At 47.8% G+C, this 18,916-nt stretch overlaps 5 protein-coding genes across 5 annotated transcripts; 2 read left to right on the plus strand and 3 right to left on the minus strand.

Annotated features, from left to right (window-relative positions):
* Positions 1-1,995: 1,995 nt before the first annotated feature.
* LAJ45_01576 (uncharacterized protein) lies at positions 1,996-3,315 on the minus strand (the record flags this gene model as incomplete). The annotated part of the gene is made up of 7 exons (XM_046111169.1): positions 1,996-2,005; positions 2,077-2,107; positions 2,695-2,754; positions 2,889-2,914; positions 2,958-3,019; positions 3,110-3,136; positions 3,307-3,315. 7 exons carry the CDS (start codon positions 3,313-3,315, stop codon positions 1,996-1,998), a joined length of 225 nt encoding a protein of 74 aa, XP_045975113.1.
* Positions 3,316-3,842: 527 nt separating this feature from the next.
* On the plus strand, positions 3,843-5,988 carry LAJ45_01577 (uncharacterized protein; the record flags this gene model as incomplete). Its single annotated transcript, XM_046111170.1, has 7 exons — positions 3,843-4,058; positions 4,138-4,347; positions 4,434-4,506; positions 4,998-5,074; positions 5,167-5,215; positions 5,327-5,446; positions 5,879-5,988. 7 exons carry the CDS (start codon positions 3,843-3,845, stop codon positions 5,986-5,988), a joined length of 855 nt encoding a protein of 284 aa, XP_045975114.1.
* A 1,805-nt stretch (positions 5,989-7,793) lies between these two features.
* LAJ45_01578 (uncharacterized protein) lies at positions 7,794-13,317 on the plus strand (the record flags this gene model as incomplete). The annotated part of the gene is made up of 4 exons (XM_046111171.1): positions 7,794-8,076; positions 8,151-8,456; positions 8,515-8,895; positions 8,954-10,251. 4 exons carry the CDS (start codon positions 7,794-7,796, stop codon positions 10,249-10,251), a joined length of 2,268 nt encoding a protein of 755 aa, XP_045975115.1.
* Positions 13,318-14,953: 1,636 nt separating this feature from the next.
* On the minus strand, positions 14,954-17,386 carry LAJ45_01579 (uncharacterized protein; the record flags this gene model as incomplete). Its single annotated transcript, XM_046111172.1, has 6 exons — positions 14,954-15,514; positions 15,611-16,331; positions 16,411-16,530; positions 16,614-16,772; positions 16,866-17,282; positions 17,361-17,386. 6 exons carry the CDS (start codon positions 17,384-17,386, stop codon positions 14,954-14,956), a joined length of 2,004 nt encoding a protein of 667 aa, XP_045975116.1.
* Positions 17,387-17,579: 193 nt separating this feature from the next.
* Positions 17,580-18,252, minus strand: LAJ45_01580 (uncharacterized protein; the record flags this gene model as incomplete). The annotated part of the gene is made up of 3 exons (XM_046111173.1): positions 17,580-17,729; positions 17,782-17,800; positions 17,849-18,252. 3 exons carry the CDS (start codon positions 18,250-18,252, stop codon positions 17,580-17,582), a joined length of 573 nt encoding a protein of 190 aa, XP_045975117.1.
* Positions 18,253-18,916: the final 664 nt, after the last annotated feature.

Below are 18,916 nucleotides of genomic sequence, written 5' to 3' on the forward strand. Positions count from 1 at the left end.
TCTTTTTTCTTCTTTCCTTAATTTTTTTTTCACGAGCCTGGAGTTCGTAAGCTGTAAATTTCAGTTTTCTATTTCGCACATACCTCTTCAGATTTGATCTTCGGTCAAAACCAAGATAAATTTTGATTATGTCCTTTCTGGTTTTTTTCTTCTCTTGAGCTCCTGCAAGCCACACATCTTGCTTGTTGTCTTACTTTTCGGTAGTAGGTGCTAGATTCGCTACCAAATAATGATAATAAGCTTATTTTCTCAGGTTTTCCCCAAACTGAAACATATGCCTCTTGAATACCCTAGCGGGCGTGGTGGGGTTGGCTCGTGGGTATGTATGTATGTGAAAGGCGCATCCGTGTGTGTGTGTGTGTGTGTGTGTAGATGTAGTGATGTAGAGATGTCTAGGCGCATGAAGCTTAGCTTGGACCTTGAGTACTGTAGATCAATTAATTGGGACTGAACGGTGATCTGTAAGGGCAAATATTTCATTCCGTGCTCGCAGTCAGATTTCGGGGGTTAAGCGCAAGAAAGAAAAATCACTCGGTAACTAATGGATGAATCTAGACCCTCCCGAATTAACTAGACGCTTCTCATCATATGTACCCCTTGCTCGGAGATTTTCTCATCTAACGGTGGGGCCCACAGAGTTTCAAACGAAAGCGTTCTCTAATGCGAATCCGGAGGATTTGACAAAACCGTATGTTATATCTCGATCGATATTACACGTAATATGTAGGTTAAAATTCTTATGGTGGATCTGGAGCCAGTGTAGAAGGACGAGCGTCGGTTTGTGGTGCCTTTAAGCATGTCCAATACGCGGAAACCAACCAGTTACTAGGATAGATGTATGTACTCTGAGGATGTGTGCTACATCGTCCCACTGTATATAGTCCCACGTACGTACGTGCGTAGACGGTACTTATATAATTATGTGTGTACAAGTCGCTGCCGGCCTTCGGCCGGAGAGGATAATCCATCATATATTATATTTTAGTGCAATTCTGTATGAGAATGAAGCCCCAGGAAGGGTATACTCAAAACTTTATATTAATGTAGAAGGATCTAATGAAAAATTAACAAAAATAATCTTTTAATTTTTGATTTCAAGTATACCTGCATTCACATTGGTCTATTAATACTTCATCAGCAAAATCTCTTGCTAATTTTAATGGCTCGGGCCTGGATTCAGGAACAACTTTGAATACGGCAGAGTTGGAACAGGTTCAAGGACGGAATCTGAGGAGGATCTCCGAGCGGAAGATAATACCAAAATCTACTAATTATAGAGAGAAACAAAAATCAATGTTATCATGATTATATCGTACTGAGAAACTTGAAAGCAAATATTGATAATGTGATATTGTATCAAGTAGAGCAAAAATCAATACCCTGATATCGTATACTAGTAAAGAAAAACAAAAATTAATATAATTATAACTATATTGCTCTAAAAAAGGAAAATCAATTCAATCATGATTATATTGTCACAAAAAAAGCAAAAATCAATACTATTATATTCTACTGCCAGTGAGAAAATCAAAAATCAATATCATGATATCATCTCAAGAAAAGCAAAAATCAATATATCAATCAAAAAAAAATCAATGTGTTAGCAACTCAAAAAAAGCAATCTTAATCACCAACTTCTCAAACCTAGCCAATCAAAACCTTTAAATAACACATTGCATATCGGTATATCTATATACTTATAAGATATGCTCTGTGGATATGCGCTGGTATCCGCACTCGAGTAATGCTGTACGCCCTAGACTGCTGCTACGTTCAGTATTATAATTTCTGAATAAGCTTTTCTCACAATCAGCGATCAATTCCTCCCTAAACTAAGTTGTTTATTTATTGTCTTTCCTCGGAAGAAGTGGTACTTCATTCCATGGGAAATATGCCAGTTTAGATTATAAGATACGTCTGCAAACATCAAATATCGTCAACTAAACCATGCTTATGCTCAATATAAGCAAGTGCCCGTTGATCATGCATAATAGCTTAGAGTACCCTAAAGTTTACTCATATCAGCCTTATCATCTCCGGGAAAGAAGCAAAAACGCATTGTCTGGATACACGTACACGTGAAAAGCGGAGGTGAGGGGAGTTTTCTCTAGTGTTGATAAGAGTGTAGTTTGTAAGTTATAAGAACCTCGAGACTTCCTTCAACTCCTTAGCCTGAAGATAGGCGGCCGAGTCTCTGTCAAAATCTCATCGTGTTCAATCCACGCACTCACAATCTTCAAGCCCATGCAGGGAAAGGAAAGCGAATAATCTCATATTCCAGCCATATTCAAACAGACACGATTCCCCTCGCTAAAGATCAGAAACAATGTGTTATTTCACACTCTCCATATATACCTGTGGCGATTCCTATATCAACAAATCCACGGAGTGTAGGAATGGTCCCAAATGCACGGTGTTCGAAGTTGTATCCCATCAGCGATGCGGGTACGACTGTTTCGCCTGTCGACGGTCGCCGAAAAGAAGAAAGCTACCCGCTATGGCGAGAGGAATCTTCGCACCTAGCTGAAGGATATAGTTTGGGCTGTGATGGCGTACTATGAGATACTCCGGTGTTGAGGGAACGAATTTATGATTATCCTTAAGTGGTTTTGTTTGGGCTATCATCTGTCTGTAATCTGTTTTTTATGATATTTTTCTCTCTCGAGTGGTTTTGGATCCTCATTTTACTATCACCTTCTATTGCACAGAAGCCGATTTCTTTGCGATTCGTATTCAGGTTGTTTTTCGTACGAACTATGTTTATAGCTTTAGCGGGGCAGGTATTGCAAAAGCTAGAATTACCATATGAAATACCACACATGACTTTTTCAAAACGTTCACCCTGGAAAGGAAAGCTAGGTACATATTTATGTACTAAAGACACATACCAAATTCAGTAGCTTTTCCAGTGCCTCTAGGTATCCCAATGACAGTTGAGACCACTCGGTATCACGAACTTCCCGAAGTTGTAAGCCTCAAGCGATTCGCCCCCCCCCCCCTCCCCCCACGCATAATAGACCTGGTAAATCAGTAGAGGGACGCAGCCATGACAAGACTCCGGCACACAGTCCCCCGAAATCTAGTTAATAGTCATAAGGCTGTTACTTACCGGACCAATTGATACACGTCCAAATCGCTAAGGATACTGCAGTGGGTACTTTGAATAAAAAATCCGGTGAAACGAATTGAGAAAGTTTGTCAAGTGATTGTTGGCTTTATTTAGCATTTGGTTGTTCATGATAGCTAGGTCCGTAATGTGCGTCCCTGGATAGTGGTATTAAGGCGAATTGCAGAGCTATATGGTACCGATACCATGTTCGTTAGTTACTTGAAATCATTTGACAGTGGTTCACCCGAGTGATTTTATGTGTAATGTTTTTTCTCCAAGGGCTCTTCCAATTATCATGAGCATATAGTAATAGATAAAAGCATGCCAACAGAATTTAGTCATTCTATTCAACGGACAGCATGTTTTTGCAATTCATCTGGCCCAAGAATAAATCCTTTCGAGTGAGAATGGAAAGATTCGAATGTTTCTTCTCTCACGACCTGCGTTCATGGTTACTTTTAGATAAAAGGTTGTTCTCGTTTTCGTTTGCACAAAAATGAACTGAGAGATCATCGTTGAATGCTATTCAAAGCTCGGGCCATGGATCCACAAGATTGAGCATCAGTCCCTGCATTTTGGTGACACAACCCGAGGCGTTGAGGATGCCAAGATTTATGTACGGCTTGGCCCAGCTAACCGACTTACAGCTCTATTTGAGCACAACCAACGACGTCAGAATCTTCATAATTTTGTTCTCGCCGTTTCAGCGTTTTCAACAGCGAATACAAACCAGATGTCTACCATATCCTCAGCCCGTCTTCTGCAGTCTACATTTGCAGGCTCTGGGAGAAAAGCCTTCGCTTCCCGGGGACCTATGTCATCGCAATGTCTCACACCTCTTAGATTAAGAGCCATACCTCGCCAGCCAGCAGCGCCAGCAGGATTCCACTCTTCGGCTGTTAGGAGTTTTAAAACGGTCGAGGAGGCTAAGTCTCGTTATCGCAGTGGGGTAAGTTCCCTTCCCCATTCCCATTTCTATTCAATACCTCATTGCCGCCACATAGCTGACTGATCACCGCTTTGCATAGCCTTTCTCATGGAAAGCCGGGCTTCTTTTTCTCCTTTCTGGTGTCGGATTGACATTCTATTTCCGCACAGAGAAGGAGAGAATGGAACGTAAGAGGATAGCAGAAATGTCAAAAGGAGTTGGGAAGCCAAAGGTTGGAGGGCCATTAAATTTGGTCGACCACGAAGGGAAAGAGAGGAAGGATGAGGACTGGAGGGGAAAGTTTATGTTGGTGCGTTGCTAGTCAAATATTTAGCTGAACTTGGTCGGGTTGAGTGTAATTCTTTATGGAAGACTGGCTAATATAGAGGCTCGTAGGTCTATTTTGGCTTCACACGTTGCCCAGATATATGCCCCGAGGAATTGGACAAAATGGCAGAAATGATCGATTGTAAGTTGGACTTCTTGAATCTATTATCCATTCAACCAAGATTCCCCTTGGAATAAATCATCTACCACCGAAATATTCATTTATTATCTATTGGCGTTTGTTGCGAGCGACCTGCCTAATTGATATTGATCAACCTCTTTTGAAAATTAAAAAATCTTACTTGAAAAATTGATGTGCCCGGTTGCCGGTATAACACTTGCAGTTTTAATTACAGTTGCTCATGCATAATTATCATTTTGGAACCTATAGCCCTTCTCTTGTTCTATTTCCCTATCTCTTGAGTTTAAATTCAAATGTTACCACACAATATACTGTGTTACAAAGTTTGAAATGATGTACCGGTTTTTTCTTCTTTTCTCTTTTTCTTTTTTTGGTTTTCTCTCTCTCTCTTTTTCTCGTGTATTTCAAGTTTTATTCTTCTGTATATATTATTTTCTTGGAACAATGCACTATCAATCTTGTTGGGATGTTGCTAACTATATTTGTGGCAGTGGTTAAAAAGAGCAAAGGGAACGTTATGACACCAATTTTCATTACTTGCGATCCTGCTCGGGATACTCCCCCAGTGGTGAGTGCAAACCCATTCATTTAGAACTACATCTTCAAATGATAATAGCTGCTATCATCATTGATTGATTACTGATGAGCGGACATTGATAGATGAAGGAATACCTGGCCGAATTCCACCCTGATATTGTTGGACTGACAGGTAATTATTACTCGTCAATGCGATCAGTTGGTCCCTGAGGTCTGTCGCTTGATCGCGGGAGTCATAGGGAGACTGTTTTCGCCGGTTCTAACCGCATCAAAACTCTACCAGGGACATACGACCAAATCAAGCAAACCTGCAAATCATATCGTGTATATTTTTCCACGCCACCTGATATTAAACCAGGCCAAGATTACCTTGTAGACCACTCTATCTACTTTTATCTTATGGGTATGTTTCCGGCCCCTTGAGCTTTCGTCAACCCGTTTTGGAAATGCAATGCAGATACCCCACATCTTTATTTCGAGATGTTCATGGGCTTTTCGGGGCGTCGGGCTTCGCGAAGCTCTCACAGCTATGATCAATTATTATAATCGTATTGCGATTTTTTTCTCTCATTATCAATTTTAATAACCCCCGCCACTTTCATCACATGAAGAACCAAAATGGAGCGCTTCATAATCTGGCCGCAATGCCGAGGCAGGAGGATCGCGCTAGTGATTACATATCCAAGGATATTTTACTAGCTTCCTCTTGTCTCTACACGATGCTTGTTCTACTTTTCAATTGATACCTGGGGGAGAGAAAAAGCTGACGTAACGGGGTTGATTCTTTTTCTCTCTCTTCTGGAGGGAGAATCTGAGTGAGCCCATCATTATCTAGATCCTGAAGGGGATTTCGTCGAGGCACTAGGAAGACAGCATACACCCGAGCAAGCCGCAAAGCTTATCTCCAAACACATCGGGGACTGGGAGGGCCCGTTGAAAAAGTGAGAGTCGATGTCGGAGGCGACCGAAGGAACTTTTCCCTGCAGGCCCGATGGATGGAAGGTGTGACATAAGTGTATATTCTGGGTATAGATCGTTAAGCTTTAATAGCCGCGTGTGAGGGAGGTTGTACGTACAGCGTGATGCCTACCCACTTGGCTACAGAGCTTGGCTGTGGGGCACATATCATGTGTGGGGGGTGTTTTGGTTTCTTCTGAAGGATTGGCTGATTATCCAGTGGTATATTAAAAAATATAGACGTAAATATTTTTGTGATGGCAAAATTATATTTTTTACCAAGATGGATACACTGTGATGGTGGTGATATTGTTACTTCCTTTCCTCTGAGACTGAGACCGAACGGTAGTGATGATGAAATCACCCAAAACACATTCAGCTACCGGCATGTCAAAAAGAACACATAGGGACAAGGACAAGGTAGAGCGGGAACCATCCAGTCGAAGTGAACATAAGATTGCGAACCTGTTGCGCGTGCGAGTGCGGGGGCGCGCGGGACAGTAGGAAACTGCTCGCGTATGTGGTGAGAAGCTTGGTTTAGCTACAATGTTGTATAGCCGCCCAATGGACCCATCATAACGTAGAGATTAATCGAATCTCACTAATATCCGTACCTGCCCTTCCCGTGCGGCAATCGTCGGGGTCGAGTAGTAACAGCCCACCTTCCAATTCGGGAGCCCCGCAATAACGGATACTCGGTCGTGATTCGAGGATTACCATCAATGATCTACCCACTGCAGGGGGGGTACCTCATAACTGAGATTGATTGGATCGTTGTATTATTAGGTGCTTGCACCAGGACCTACTGGGAAGTTCAAACGAGAGTGGATAAACAGGAGCCATAGGATTCACAACGTATCTACTTTGAACCGGGTCTCCTGGCACATGTTGCGAGAGAGACAGTACTGGATCTAGGACAATGCTTGAATGAACGAAGTGGACGAATAACCGGTTGATAAGAAAGGACAGCATCGGGTAATTGGCTACTTACTGCTACTGACTTCACTACGTCTCCACTTTAGCTTCCAATTAAAGGCAGATGAATGCCAAAAGGGGAACATGTCCGATGGTGGGGACGGAGTGGTATTGAAACAGAAGATCTTTTTGTTAATTGCACGCATTCTCTCCCTCTCATTTTTTCTCTCTGGCGGGCCGGTTTGAGGATTAATGATTTGAAGCTACAGAATTACTTCTATTTGCTCAGTGATTACTTCCATCTACTCAGTGATTACATGTACTTCTATTAATATGATGATTATGATGGTTCGACTGTGGGACAACTACATGTACTAAGGAGCTCCTGACGGTTTTTTGTGCTGAAGCCGCTCAAACTACGGCTGCCTACCTGGTACCTGCTGCATCCATACACACACGCACACGAGATAATGTGGCATCAGGACGGCTGCAAGGGGTGGAAGTGCTGCTATCTACGTTTCAACACTTTTCTAGCCATTGCTTGTCAGCCAACTAGCAAGGGTTGGTTGTGATATCGGCGGATTCAGCTTTTCCTCTCTGTGTGGGGAAGGACATTGGATTTTGGGAGGCGAAGATAGGAGTCTGATATGGTCTAGTACGTTAACCAATGAGCTACTGAAATGTAGTATTGATAATATACAGCTAACACACACACCTGATCACGATAAAGTGGAAGTAGTACCTAGGTGATGGTTGCGCGCGGGAGGGGGAGAGCACAAACCCGCTCTGCAGATATAAGAAGCTCGCACCCTCCGCTCCCCTTCTTTCGACATCCCGTCACTCGATTCAGAAAAAATCGAGTCCCAGGTCAGAAAACAATGGCGACCACTAGCAGCAGCCCCGAGATCACTGGGGGTGTCGAAGAGTACCCTCGACCCTCTCAGAACGACCCTAGTTCTTACGAAGAAAAGGTTGATATCAAAGATGATACAGAAAGTATAGCTGATGAACATGGGGAGGAAGTCGAAACCGACCCATTTGTCCCATTCCCAGTGGACCCAAACGCACCAGTAGAACCCCATGATAGGATATTAACTGTGCGCGCGGTTGTGGTTGGGTGCATCTTAGGTGGTTTAGTCAATGCTTCCAATGTATATCTCGGTACGTATACGTCATCTCTATATACTTATAAATAGAAAACGAAAAACCAAAGAAAAGAAAACTGATGGTAAAAGGTTTGAAAACTGGATGGACATTCGGAGCGAACCTCTTCGGCGCTATTTTCGGATTCGCAATCTTGACTTTCTTTAGCAAGACTTTTGGGGAGAACTTTCCCATTCTCGGGGGCTCCTTTGGGCCCAAGGAGAACTCGATCGTTCAAACATCTGCCACGGCTGCTGGAGGCCTGGGCGGGATCTTCATCTCTGCTATTCCGGCTCTGTACCAGTTGAATCTGTTGCATGATCCTGTCAAGGACTTTCCCAGGCTGCTGACCTTTACTATTGTGTCGGCGTATTATGGGTTATTTTTCGCTACACCACGTAGGTTATCCCTTAAATTAGTATTCACTATAATTATGGATACTAAATATTCCAATAGTCCGCAAGTTCTTCATCATCTACGTCGCCCGTGAGCTCAAGCTCATCTTCCCTACGGCGACTGCAACAGCCATGACCATCGCTTCTATGCACTCCATAACCGGTCAGGGCGGGATCAATGCAAAAGCCAAAACTCGCGCCCTCGCAATCACTTTCTGTGTCTGTATATGCTTCCGCGTAGCCGCCGCCTACATTCCTGGTATACTGTGGGACTGGCACTTCTTCAGCTGGTTCCATGTATGGTCTGGATACAGCAGTGTCGCTCTTGCAGTCGAGAATTGGGGCTGGATTTACGAATTCACACCTGCGTTTATTGGTAGTGGCATGCTTGTTGGGCTGAATCCTGCGATCTCATTTTTCGCAGGGTCTGTACTTGCTTGGGGTGAGTGAAAGCTGATATCAGTGATTGATAATACACGTTTCGCTAACCAACTGTTAAGGTATCATTGGCCCCGGTCTTGTTCACAACGGCCTCGCGTCCGGCGTTGCCTGGTATGGCCCCACAGACCCCGAGTATGGTAAATGGAAAGACCTTGTCAGCTTCTACTCTTTCAACCTCGAGGACCCCATCCACAACCCATCACCCAGATACTGGCTTCTGTGGCCTGGTGTTCTCGTCATGATTGCATCGTCGTTTGCTGAGCTTGGTGTTCAGTACAAGCTCATCTGGTTTGCGCTTAAGAGTGCCTGGAAGGGTATTGCTATGGCCATGAACAGTGGCGTTCAAAAGATGGGAAAGACCTCCACATTCTTGGAGAGACAGAGCCACATCAAGGCGGAACATGTCATCAAGGACTCTGCACCAGAGGAGGACCAGGTTCAGCTGTGGCAGTGGGGACCAGGTCTTATACTCATCATCATCGCAACCTGTATCATCCTTGGACTTCAGTATCATCTCGATGTCGGGATGTCAATCCTGGCAGTCCTCCTCGGGTTTATATTTGCGTTCCTGGCAATCCAGTGCACCGGTGTTACCGACACCACCCCGCTCACCACGGCAGCAAAGGCAACACAACTCATCATGGGCGGTGCCACATCCGGTGCCGGCTTCCCCAGAGAGACCGCACAGCGCATGAACCTCATCGGCGGAGCCATCGCATCGGGTGCTGCCTCGCAGTCCACTGACCTTGTGGTTGACTTCCGCGTTGGTTTCCTTCTGGGTACACCCCCAAAGCTTCAGTGGTACGCGCAGGCAATCGGGAGTATCGTCGCCATGTTTATGTCTCCTGGCATGTTTATCCTCTTTATGAAGGCCTACCCCTGCGTTCTCGATCTCAATGCCGAGCGGTGCTCCTTCTCGGCGCCGAGTGTGTCTGCATGGCGCGCCGTCACCGTTGCAGTGACGGATCCCCAGATCCCGATTCCCCTGTCATCGGGCATCTTTTCGATCCTGCTTGCAGTCCTTTCGATCATTGTCGTCCTTGTACGACACAACTACCTGGTTGGACATCGTGAGAGATACAGGGTGTATGTGCCGAACTTTATGGCGATGGGGCTGGCGTTTGTGCTGCCCGCGACACAGTACTCGACGGCCATGCTGACGGGCGCGATGGTGGCGTACTTTTGGGCAAAGAAGAATGCCGTCAGCTTTGATCTGCTGTGCTATGCGATCGCAGCGGGGATGATTGCGGGTGAAGGATTGGGGGGCGTGATTAATGCCATCACCGAGATTGCGGGCGTGGGGCCATCGATCTATGGGCTTTCGGTTGGATGTCCTGGCGATTCCTTCTGCGGATGATTTTATTTTATTTTTTCTTTGTACCTTACTCTAGTTTGGTTTATGATTATGATTGTGTGGTGGGGGGTGGTTAATGATATGTAGTGTTGTAATTGCAGTTGTGAATTGGCAATGATATTATATGCATGAAATTGTGAGACAGGCGCCAAGACCTGTTTAACAATCATGCAAACGATGGAGATCTCGCCATGGTGGAGATTGCAGTACCTATATCCACAAGTTGAAATCCAACCCCCGAGATTATGATCAGCGCTGCAATCAATCTTCTCCTGAAATCGCCACCACCTTCTTTCTCCCTGAATATCTTATCCACCATGACCGCCACAAATAATAGTCACCATCATCCCTTGCCAGTGGGATCGATATCGGCGTTCTCCGGTCGATCGGCACGACAGACAGACGGACAGAAGCTCGCTCACAACACCGGTGCGTGCCGCCTCGCTTATTGATACGGCAGCGGGAGGGAGGGGTAACTAGTGGGGAGAGAGGAGGGGGCGTTAGTTAGCTGTCAAGGGAATTGAAATGGTGAACTAGAGTACATAGCTGCGAGTGATGGGTTGTGGGTAGAAACCTAGCGAACATCTGGCTAGCTACATGTATATTCGATATTGCCAAGCCCACACAAGGAAGCGGATAGCTGAGCTGGGCTCGATCTACTATATGTACTTTGATATCCAATTAGCAGCCGGTAGCGGTGGATAGATATATCTCTTCGTCTGTACTGTGCCGGGTGCACTATGTATTCACAACTACAAAACCCAGAGAGCGAAGAAGCCATGGCGGTGGGGCAATGATTAGTTATACCTGTTTTGGCACCTTATCGATAAGCGATGGCGATTGTGAGACTCAACATCACAGACAGACAGACCAAGACCACCAAGATACGAGGAGCTGATATTCTCACAGCACCAGGAAGACCCCACAGAAAGAACTAGAGGATCTTCCACACCCCGAAGCACACCCGCCCAGCATGCTCCTCTTCCACGGCCGCCCTCCACCGCCTACCCACCTCCTCACCGCTGCCCGCAGCACCGCCAGTACCCCTCGAGTCACCGGCTTCGTCCCGCCCAGTCCAGAGTCGCTCGGAAAGCCGCGCATTCCCCGGAAATCTTCTCCCCGGCTGCGCAAGTACGGCCGCCGCCTTGCCTACACGACGGCGCTGGGGACGACGCTCTACCTCGCAGACCGCTTCCTCAACTACTCGACCTTCACACGCAACTTCCGCACGCTCGGCACATGCACGCTCATCGCACTAGACTACAAGCTCAACTTTGCGCCGTCAAAGTCGTCGCGGCAGCTGTCGCGCCTGCACGAGCGCTCGGCGGACCGTCTACTAGACCTGTGCCTAACGAACGGCGGGCTATACCAGAAGATGGGGCAGGCGATCGCCATGCAGAGCGCCGTGCTGCCTCCCGTCTTCCAGGCCAAGTTTTCGCAGTTCTTTGACGAGACGCCACAGGCGGGGTGGAAGGAGGTGGAGAAGGTGCTGAGGGAGGAGTATGGGCATCTGCCCGAGGTGAGGCACGGCACGGGCGAGCTGGTGGACCGCATCTTTATGCCCGGGACGTGGGAGAGGAGGGCGATTGGGAGTGCGAGTGTTGCGCAGGTGCACCGCGCGAGGTTGAAGACGGGCGAGTGGGTGGCCGTCAAGGTGCAGAAGCCGTGGATTGAGAGACAGGTTGGGCTGGATTTGTGGATGTTTGAGTGAGTACGAGTGCCCGCTCTCGTTCCTCTCTTTTCATATATATAGACATATATACACTGACACCCCTCCCCCCCCAATTCCCTTTCTCCAATATATACACTGACACCCCCCCTAGATCAGTCTCCTACTTCTTCTCCGAGAAGCTCTTTGCCCTCCCGCTCTCCTACTTTGCGCCCTACATCTCTGCCCGCCTTTTTCAAGAAACCGACTTCATCAACGAGGCAAACAACGCCACTCTCATGCGCGACTTTGTCCTCTCCGAGCCCAGTCTGCGTAACAAGGTGCACATCCCGCTCGTCTACCCGCACCTCAGCACACGCCGCATTCTCGTCACCGAATGGATCGACGGCGTCCCCGTCTCTGCCCGCCCACTCCTCACCGGCCCCTACCGCGGCCCCGCCTGGATCGGCCACACGCCCACCACCCCCTACAACCAAGTCCTCTCCGAAGGGCCGCTCAAAAAGTACCGCCCGCCCCCCTCCGGCCCCCCACAGACCGTCTACGGCCTCGGCCTCCGCGAGCGCGACATCATGCAGATAATGGTCGACCTCTTCTGCGCGCAAATGTTCATGTTCGGCTCGCTCCACTGCGACCCGCACCCCGGCAACATCCTCATCCGCCGCACGCCCGCCGGCCGCCCGGAACTCGTCCTCCTCGACCACGGCCTCTACATCTCCACCACGCCCGAGTTCCGCCGCCAGTACGCAGAGTTCTGGCGCGCGCTCTTCACGTTCGATAACGCCACCATCCAGCGCGTCGCGAGCCAGTGGGGCATTGCAAATGCGGACCTGTTTGCGAGTGCCACGCTGCTGCGCCCGTATACCGGCGGCAGCAACGACATTGCCGACATTGTCGGCGAGGAGGGCTCCCATGAGCGTGGCGGATCGGCGTTTGCGGCGCATGAGAAGATGCGCGAGAAGATGGGCGCGTTTCTGGAGGACCAGGAGAAGATGCCGAAGGAGCTGATCTTTATTGGGAGGAATATGAGGATCGTGCAGGCGAATAACCAGTTCAGTCCCCTCCCTCTCCCCCCTCCCTCTATACCCACAAATGAACTAACAAAAAAAAACAGGGCCCTCGGTTCTCCCGTCAACCGCATCAAAATAATCGCCCTCTGGGCTTCGCGCTCACTCACCCGCTTCCCCGCCGCCACGGGCGGCGACGGGTTCTTCAAAGGCTGGCTGCGCCACCTGGTGTTCAAGGTTGTGGTGCTGGGACTCGACATCGTGTTCTGGTATGGGCGTGTTCGGCAGGCGCTGTTGGGCGGTGCGGGTTTCGAGGAGAGGCTTGAGGAGCGTATGAGGAGGGTTGCGATGGAGGAGTTGGGGGTCGAGTTGAATCATGGGGTGTTTGAAGGGTAAGGAGGAAAAAAATGGGGGGTAGTTATAGGCAGTTGTAGATTATATGGTAGATTTTTTGCTCTCCTCTTCTTCTTCTTCTTCTTTTTTTTTGATCGCTGTTTTTTGTGTGGTCTTGGTGGCCGATAGAAGGTTGTGTCTAGAGGGGGGGGGGGGGGATTTGTGGGCCGAGTGATGGCTCGTGATTGGGGGGGGGGGGGGGGGGGTATATATATTGGCAAATTAAACTAGACGAGTGATGGGCTGAGATTCAACGCATGGCCCGTTGTAGCTATATACCTACTTCGGGGGCGCTTGACTCAATGCGGGGTTGTATCTATATCTAGCAGTATAAAACATCTAGACCAATAGCCTTCAAGGGTACAGCCGCAATATTGCATTGATTTTATTACTATTCAACTGGGTTCTGTGATATAGCGGATTATCACCCGGCTTTAAAATCTGTCTACATATTGACTTTTACTCTATAATCGTTTCTTCAGGCACCACTAGAGAGATACAGAAAGATATTGCACCTGCACAAGCAAATTCAATCCTGAAATTACAGACTACACGAAGAGATCTACTGCTTAAATATTGAATTACTTGCCTAGCAGTAGGGATGTATGGTACGTGAATTATGTAAGTATACTCAAAACTGTGTCAGTTTAGAAATTTTCATATATATATATATATATATATACGGAAAAGGTCTAAAATGGCCCCCCGGAATCTTGCCGTCTTACATTTGTTTTGCCAGCAGAACTAGCTATAATAATAGTTCGTCAACGAGTCAATTCTTCTAAAAGAACCCGAAGTTTTGAACTGTGTCATTTTGGAGTCGTAGAAGTGTGTTATTTTTTCATTATATATGTGTTGCTCTACATCAAGTGTGCCGGAAAGTGTGTCATTTTAGACCTTTTCCGATATATGTATCGTTTTAATTAGACGGTTATGTAGCCACATAGATACTCAGCAATGATGTACCAGTCATCTGCTCTAGAAATTCCAACGTTAATACACGACCAATTTTTTTCGTTTCTGTGCACGTGATGCTCTGCTTTGTAAATTGAATTACAATCGGTAGTGATTACGGATACTACGCAAGTCTGCCTGCCCTCCACTTAAATACAAGACCCCGCATCATACCAAAAGACCTACTGGTTTTGTAAACAGGTTCTAACCTTTTTGCACCGTTTCCTGCAAAACGAGCTTGCACTTGGTAAAGTTATAATTTACTTCATGGGTTATCACTCGCTGGTGATTCCATGGCTTCATATCCATATTCAATTCTAATTTTTCATACGGGTCATGCCAATGTTACAATTGCAAACAAAAGCCCCCTCGAGCCTCTCTAGGAGCGAAAAAAAAAACATCTTGGTAAAGAATTAACGCCGTTTCCCCACCACTTCTTAATTCTACGGGGTGTTGCATGGGGAAGGGGGGCAGAGAGGGCGGGGGGTGCTGGTGATTGGTAAGAAGGAGCAGTAACTGACAATATCTATGGGGATCTTTTAAGAAGTGCCGCTATATCTATGCAAATGCAACTATATTCCCCAGCAGGATGATGAGACCATAAACCAATAAACACAAACTCCAAAACCAACACCCTCGAAAAAAAAGACAAAAAAAACATCCACCCATACACCATTTCCCGGAATCAAGCGGACAGCGCCTTTTCCAACTTTCTACACAGTTCCCCCAGCACCCACTCCGTCTCCGTCAACCCACTCATCAGCGGTCCATCCTCGCTCAACCAGCTCCACCCTTCGCTCTCCCACCTCAGCTCCAGTAGCTCCAAAAACTCGATCCACTCATCGAACGTGTACCTCTTTGGTGGCTCAAATCCCAGATGTCCCGATATCACTCTTATCTGCGCCGCGATGCTCTCCTGTACCTGTTTCGGCGAGCACGGGATCCCGTCGCGCACCTGCTCAATGGCATTGTCGGTCTGCTCGCGCTGCTCGGAGGGCGTCGGGTTCTTCGCGTCGGGGAGGACAGTTTTCTGCCCGATCCAGAGGGTGCCATCGCGCACGCCGCGGACGACGGTGTCGCTCATGTTGGAGATGAGGATGGTCATTGTGGGGACGGCGATGACGGACCAGATTACGAAGAAGGGCTTGCCGGAGTTGGATTGGGGGTAGTAGTCGCCATAGCCGATTGTAAGGAGGGAGGTGTAGGAGAAGAATAGAGAGTCGAAGTATGTCCAGTGTTGGGTGCGCTAATTCGGTTTACATTGTCAGCTATATCAAGTTACCAGAAACTGGGGGGGGGGGGGGGGGGGTCAATATGATATTTAATAGGGTCCAGCCCATACCTCTGAGAATGTAAAAACCATGGCTCCACCCAGCCATACCAGCAAGAACGCCATCGACGATGTTACCAGCGCCATCCACTTTCCCTTCGACTCTGCGGCTCTCTCAATCTTCCGCATGATCTCGAAATCTTCCTTAATCAACTCGTTTGCAGACCGGGTATCATTATCCTTCTTTTTCGCCTCAAGCTCCTTCAACCACTTCTCCCGCTGCTTTTGGATCGCTCTGCGGTTCATCTTGATCTTTCCGCGCTCCAGCACCATACCCCTAACGCTACTGACTACGAGACCCAGCACAATGATGCCGCCTACCGCATATGGAATCAGTATGATCTTTGAGGCGGTGTGTTGCAGCGGGTAGTCTGATCCCAGGCCGACTGTAAGGAGTGTGTAGTCTGCCCAGTATATTGTATCTACGTACTCCCAGCTCTCGAGCTTTGAGAAAACCAGTGCACCGAGGCCAAGGTAGAACATCAAAGATGTGGTCTGCAGCATTAAAGTGCGCTGCGGGATTGTGAGCACTCTGAATGATGGGGGGTAGCGCCTCTTGATGGTGCTGTTGAAGTAATTGGTGAAGAGGAGGGTCGCAATGATAAAGTACAGTACGGCGGCCATGGTTCCGTAGTAGTAGGATTGAGAGAAGGCAAAGGATTTACCGGCGTCCTCTTGGAGGAGTTTGGTTGCAGCTATTACTAGACCGATTAGGAGTATTGAGGAGATATACCTGATACATGTGGGTTTAGTATCAAACTAACGACTACTAACTTGGACAAATATTAAGAGGTTCTTCTCTTGTAGCTTACCAGAGGGTTATAGTAAAAGGCAATGATACCCGGTATCGTATTCGCTGCGCAAAAGTCATAAGAATAAAGATGTTTGCAATCACAGCCATAACCAATGATACTGCATTTATCCCGAGGAGCCTAGTTTGAGGACCAATTATTAGCCAAATAACCCGATTGGGCGATAAAAATAGTACCGGCGGGGGTGGGCATCGACTACTAACCAAGCCGGATCTGCTACTCGGTCACCGTGTATCTCCGACGCCCCGGGGGGCACATAAACCCTCCAGGTCTGCACCAGCGCACAAACGGACGCCAAATTAGCCAACGGACCAAACGCACCCGCAACCAGTGGGAAAACAGTGGACGTGATCCACCAAAGACTGTACAGAACAGAGCACAATTCCATCAGCCCCGCACAGCAAAAGAAAAAGAAAAAAGCAGGGCATATGATGCTTCATCGTGGCTGTACAAACCCCGGCTCAGTAAATCCCTTCACAACATTCCCGTCCTCCAACATCCCCTCTTCAAATTGTTTTGCCCGGTCGGCCTCTTCATCCCGGGAGCTACCGCTATTAGCCTTGTCGTGCTTGTGTCCGCTATTGCGGTGACGCTGTTGGTGTTGTTGGTGCTGTTGCTGCCGCCGCCCTTGAGTGTGGTTCTCGTGATATTTCCGGGCTACGTCGCGTGCGTTCTCTTGGATTTGATCATCGGGGCCCGGGTCGTTCATGTCGATGGTACGGCCGATTGTATGTGTGTATGTAGGATTGAACAAAGATGGCACCACTCCAGAACACAGCAGGAAACTTATATCGATCCAGAGCAGACTTTCAGCTGGTCCCAGGACAGGTCCAAGACTCCCATTTCTTTTGATTAGGCACCAACAATAGCTACTGTTAGATACATGATAGATTGATTTCTTCTCAGCCAGTCAACGTCATGAGATTCGAGGTTCGGCTGCCAATGCTTACATGTAGGCGGGCGGGCGTCGGTACATGGCATTTAAGGAATTGTGGCAGGTCTGGGGTAAAAAGCTTGGTTTTCCCTGGTTGCTTGGCTACTCATATAGCCACATGCCTGTAAAGTGACGTCAATGATTGGCCCGCAACCAGAGAGCCGCATGCAGACCCTGTCATTTGTTTATTTGATTGCAATGAAAACCTTGCCCCGGGAATCATCGAATAACGTACCTACATGAGTGCCGTGCGGCCCGGGTGAGGAATGCGCACGAGTTTGGGTGAGTACTGGTGATCCGGCGCACTGAGTGATCCGTTGTGCTTGAGAGGGCTGAGTGATCCCCGGTGATCTAAATTCTCACGGATGCTTTCCACGGCCACGGCCTGAATAATATTAATGTTTCTCAAAAGACCTACTTTGAATTAATAGCACTACCTGCACTGCTTTCTGCTTACTGAACCCTCTCACACCTAATTCCAACCTCCAGCCTTATCCTAGCTACCCCACCACCGCATCCACCTCCACTTCCACCCTAATCTCCTGCCTAACAAATCCCACACCCGCAATCATTGTCGCCGCCCACTCGCCCGCACCAAACACCTCCTTCATACCCCTTCCCACCTCATCGCGCTCGTCCATACTCGCGACAAACATGCGAACCCTCACCACATCCTCCTTCGTCCCGCCGAGCGCCTCAACAGCCTTGAGCGACTCCCGAAACGCAACAACCGTCTGCCGGTACGCATCGCCTGGGTACTGGACCGCTCCGGCAGAGTCGGGGGTGATAGAGGTTGTGCCCGAGACGAAGATAAAAGGTCCTTTACGGACGGCGCGGGAGTAGCCGAAGAGGCTTTCGTAGGGGTTGGGGGTTTTGTAAGAGGCTTTGGTCATGGGGGAGGGGTTCATTTTGTGTGTGTTTGTGGGTTACTCTTCTAACAAGCGGGCACGGGACGAAGATAATGAAGATATGGGCTGAAACCGTTGCGATTGAGTTGAGAGGGAGTCAACCGGGCACCAAAGAGGCCTGGGCCGGGCATCAAAGAGGAGGGTAACATGTATTTTCCGGGATGAGGGAGGTCCCGGAAAAATCCCGGTTGAAGTCAGCTTCCTACATCAAAAATCCACTAGACTGTCCCAGGAATTGCGGTTGGTTATATAGGACCTATACCAACCATGAAGCCGCTTTAGAATCATTTGGTGGACGATGGGGGAGCTCTAGAGATTCAGTAACTTTGCTTAGAGATTTCCCGTCCCGTTTGTTACCAACCGGAATTCTTTTGAGGAAAATTGGTCGCCGTATTAACTCAAGAAAAATTCCGGTGCCGGTGCAGATGACCACCCAAGGAAGGACACGGGATATCTTTTTCTTTGAAGAGGCTTGAAACTAAACCATGACTGTTACAGTATGTTTCGATATTCACAATCATTATGCATACTGGAAAGTCCCGATATGGATATTATCGTGTTCCGTCTAATGTCTAGGTCCAGTATTACATAGGTCAATCGGCATCCTCCATCCGCGAATCTCCCTCATTTTATACTAGCAGATATGAAGAATTCAATACACCGT

This window comes from Morchella importuna (genome assembly GCF_003444635.1).
Source record: "Morchella importuna strain M04M26 chromosome Unknown Morimp01GS003, whole genome shotgun sequence".
NCBI classification, from domain to species: Eukaryota; Fungi; Ascomycota; class Pezizomycetes; order Pezizales; family Morchellaceae; genus Morchella; species Morchella importuna.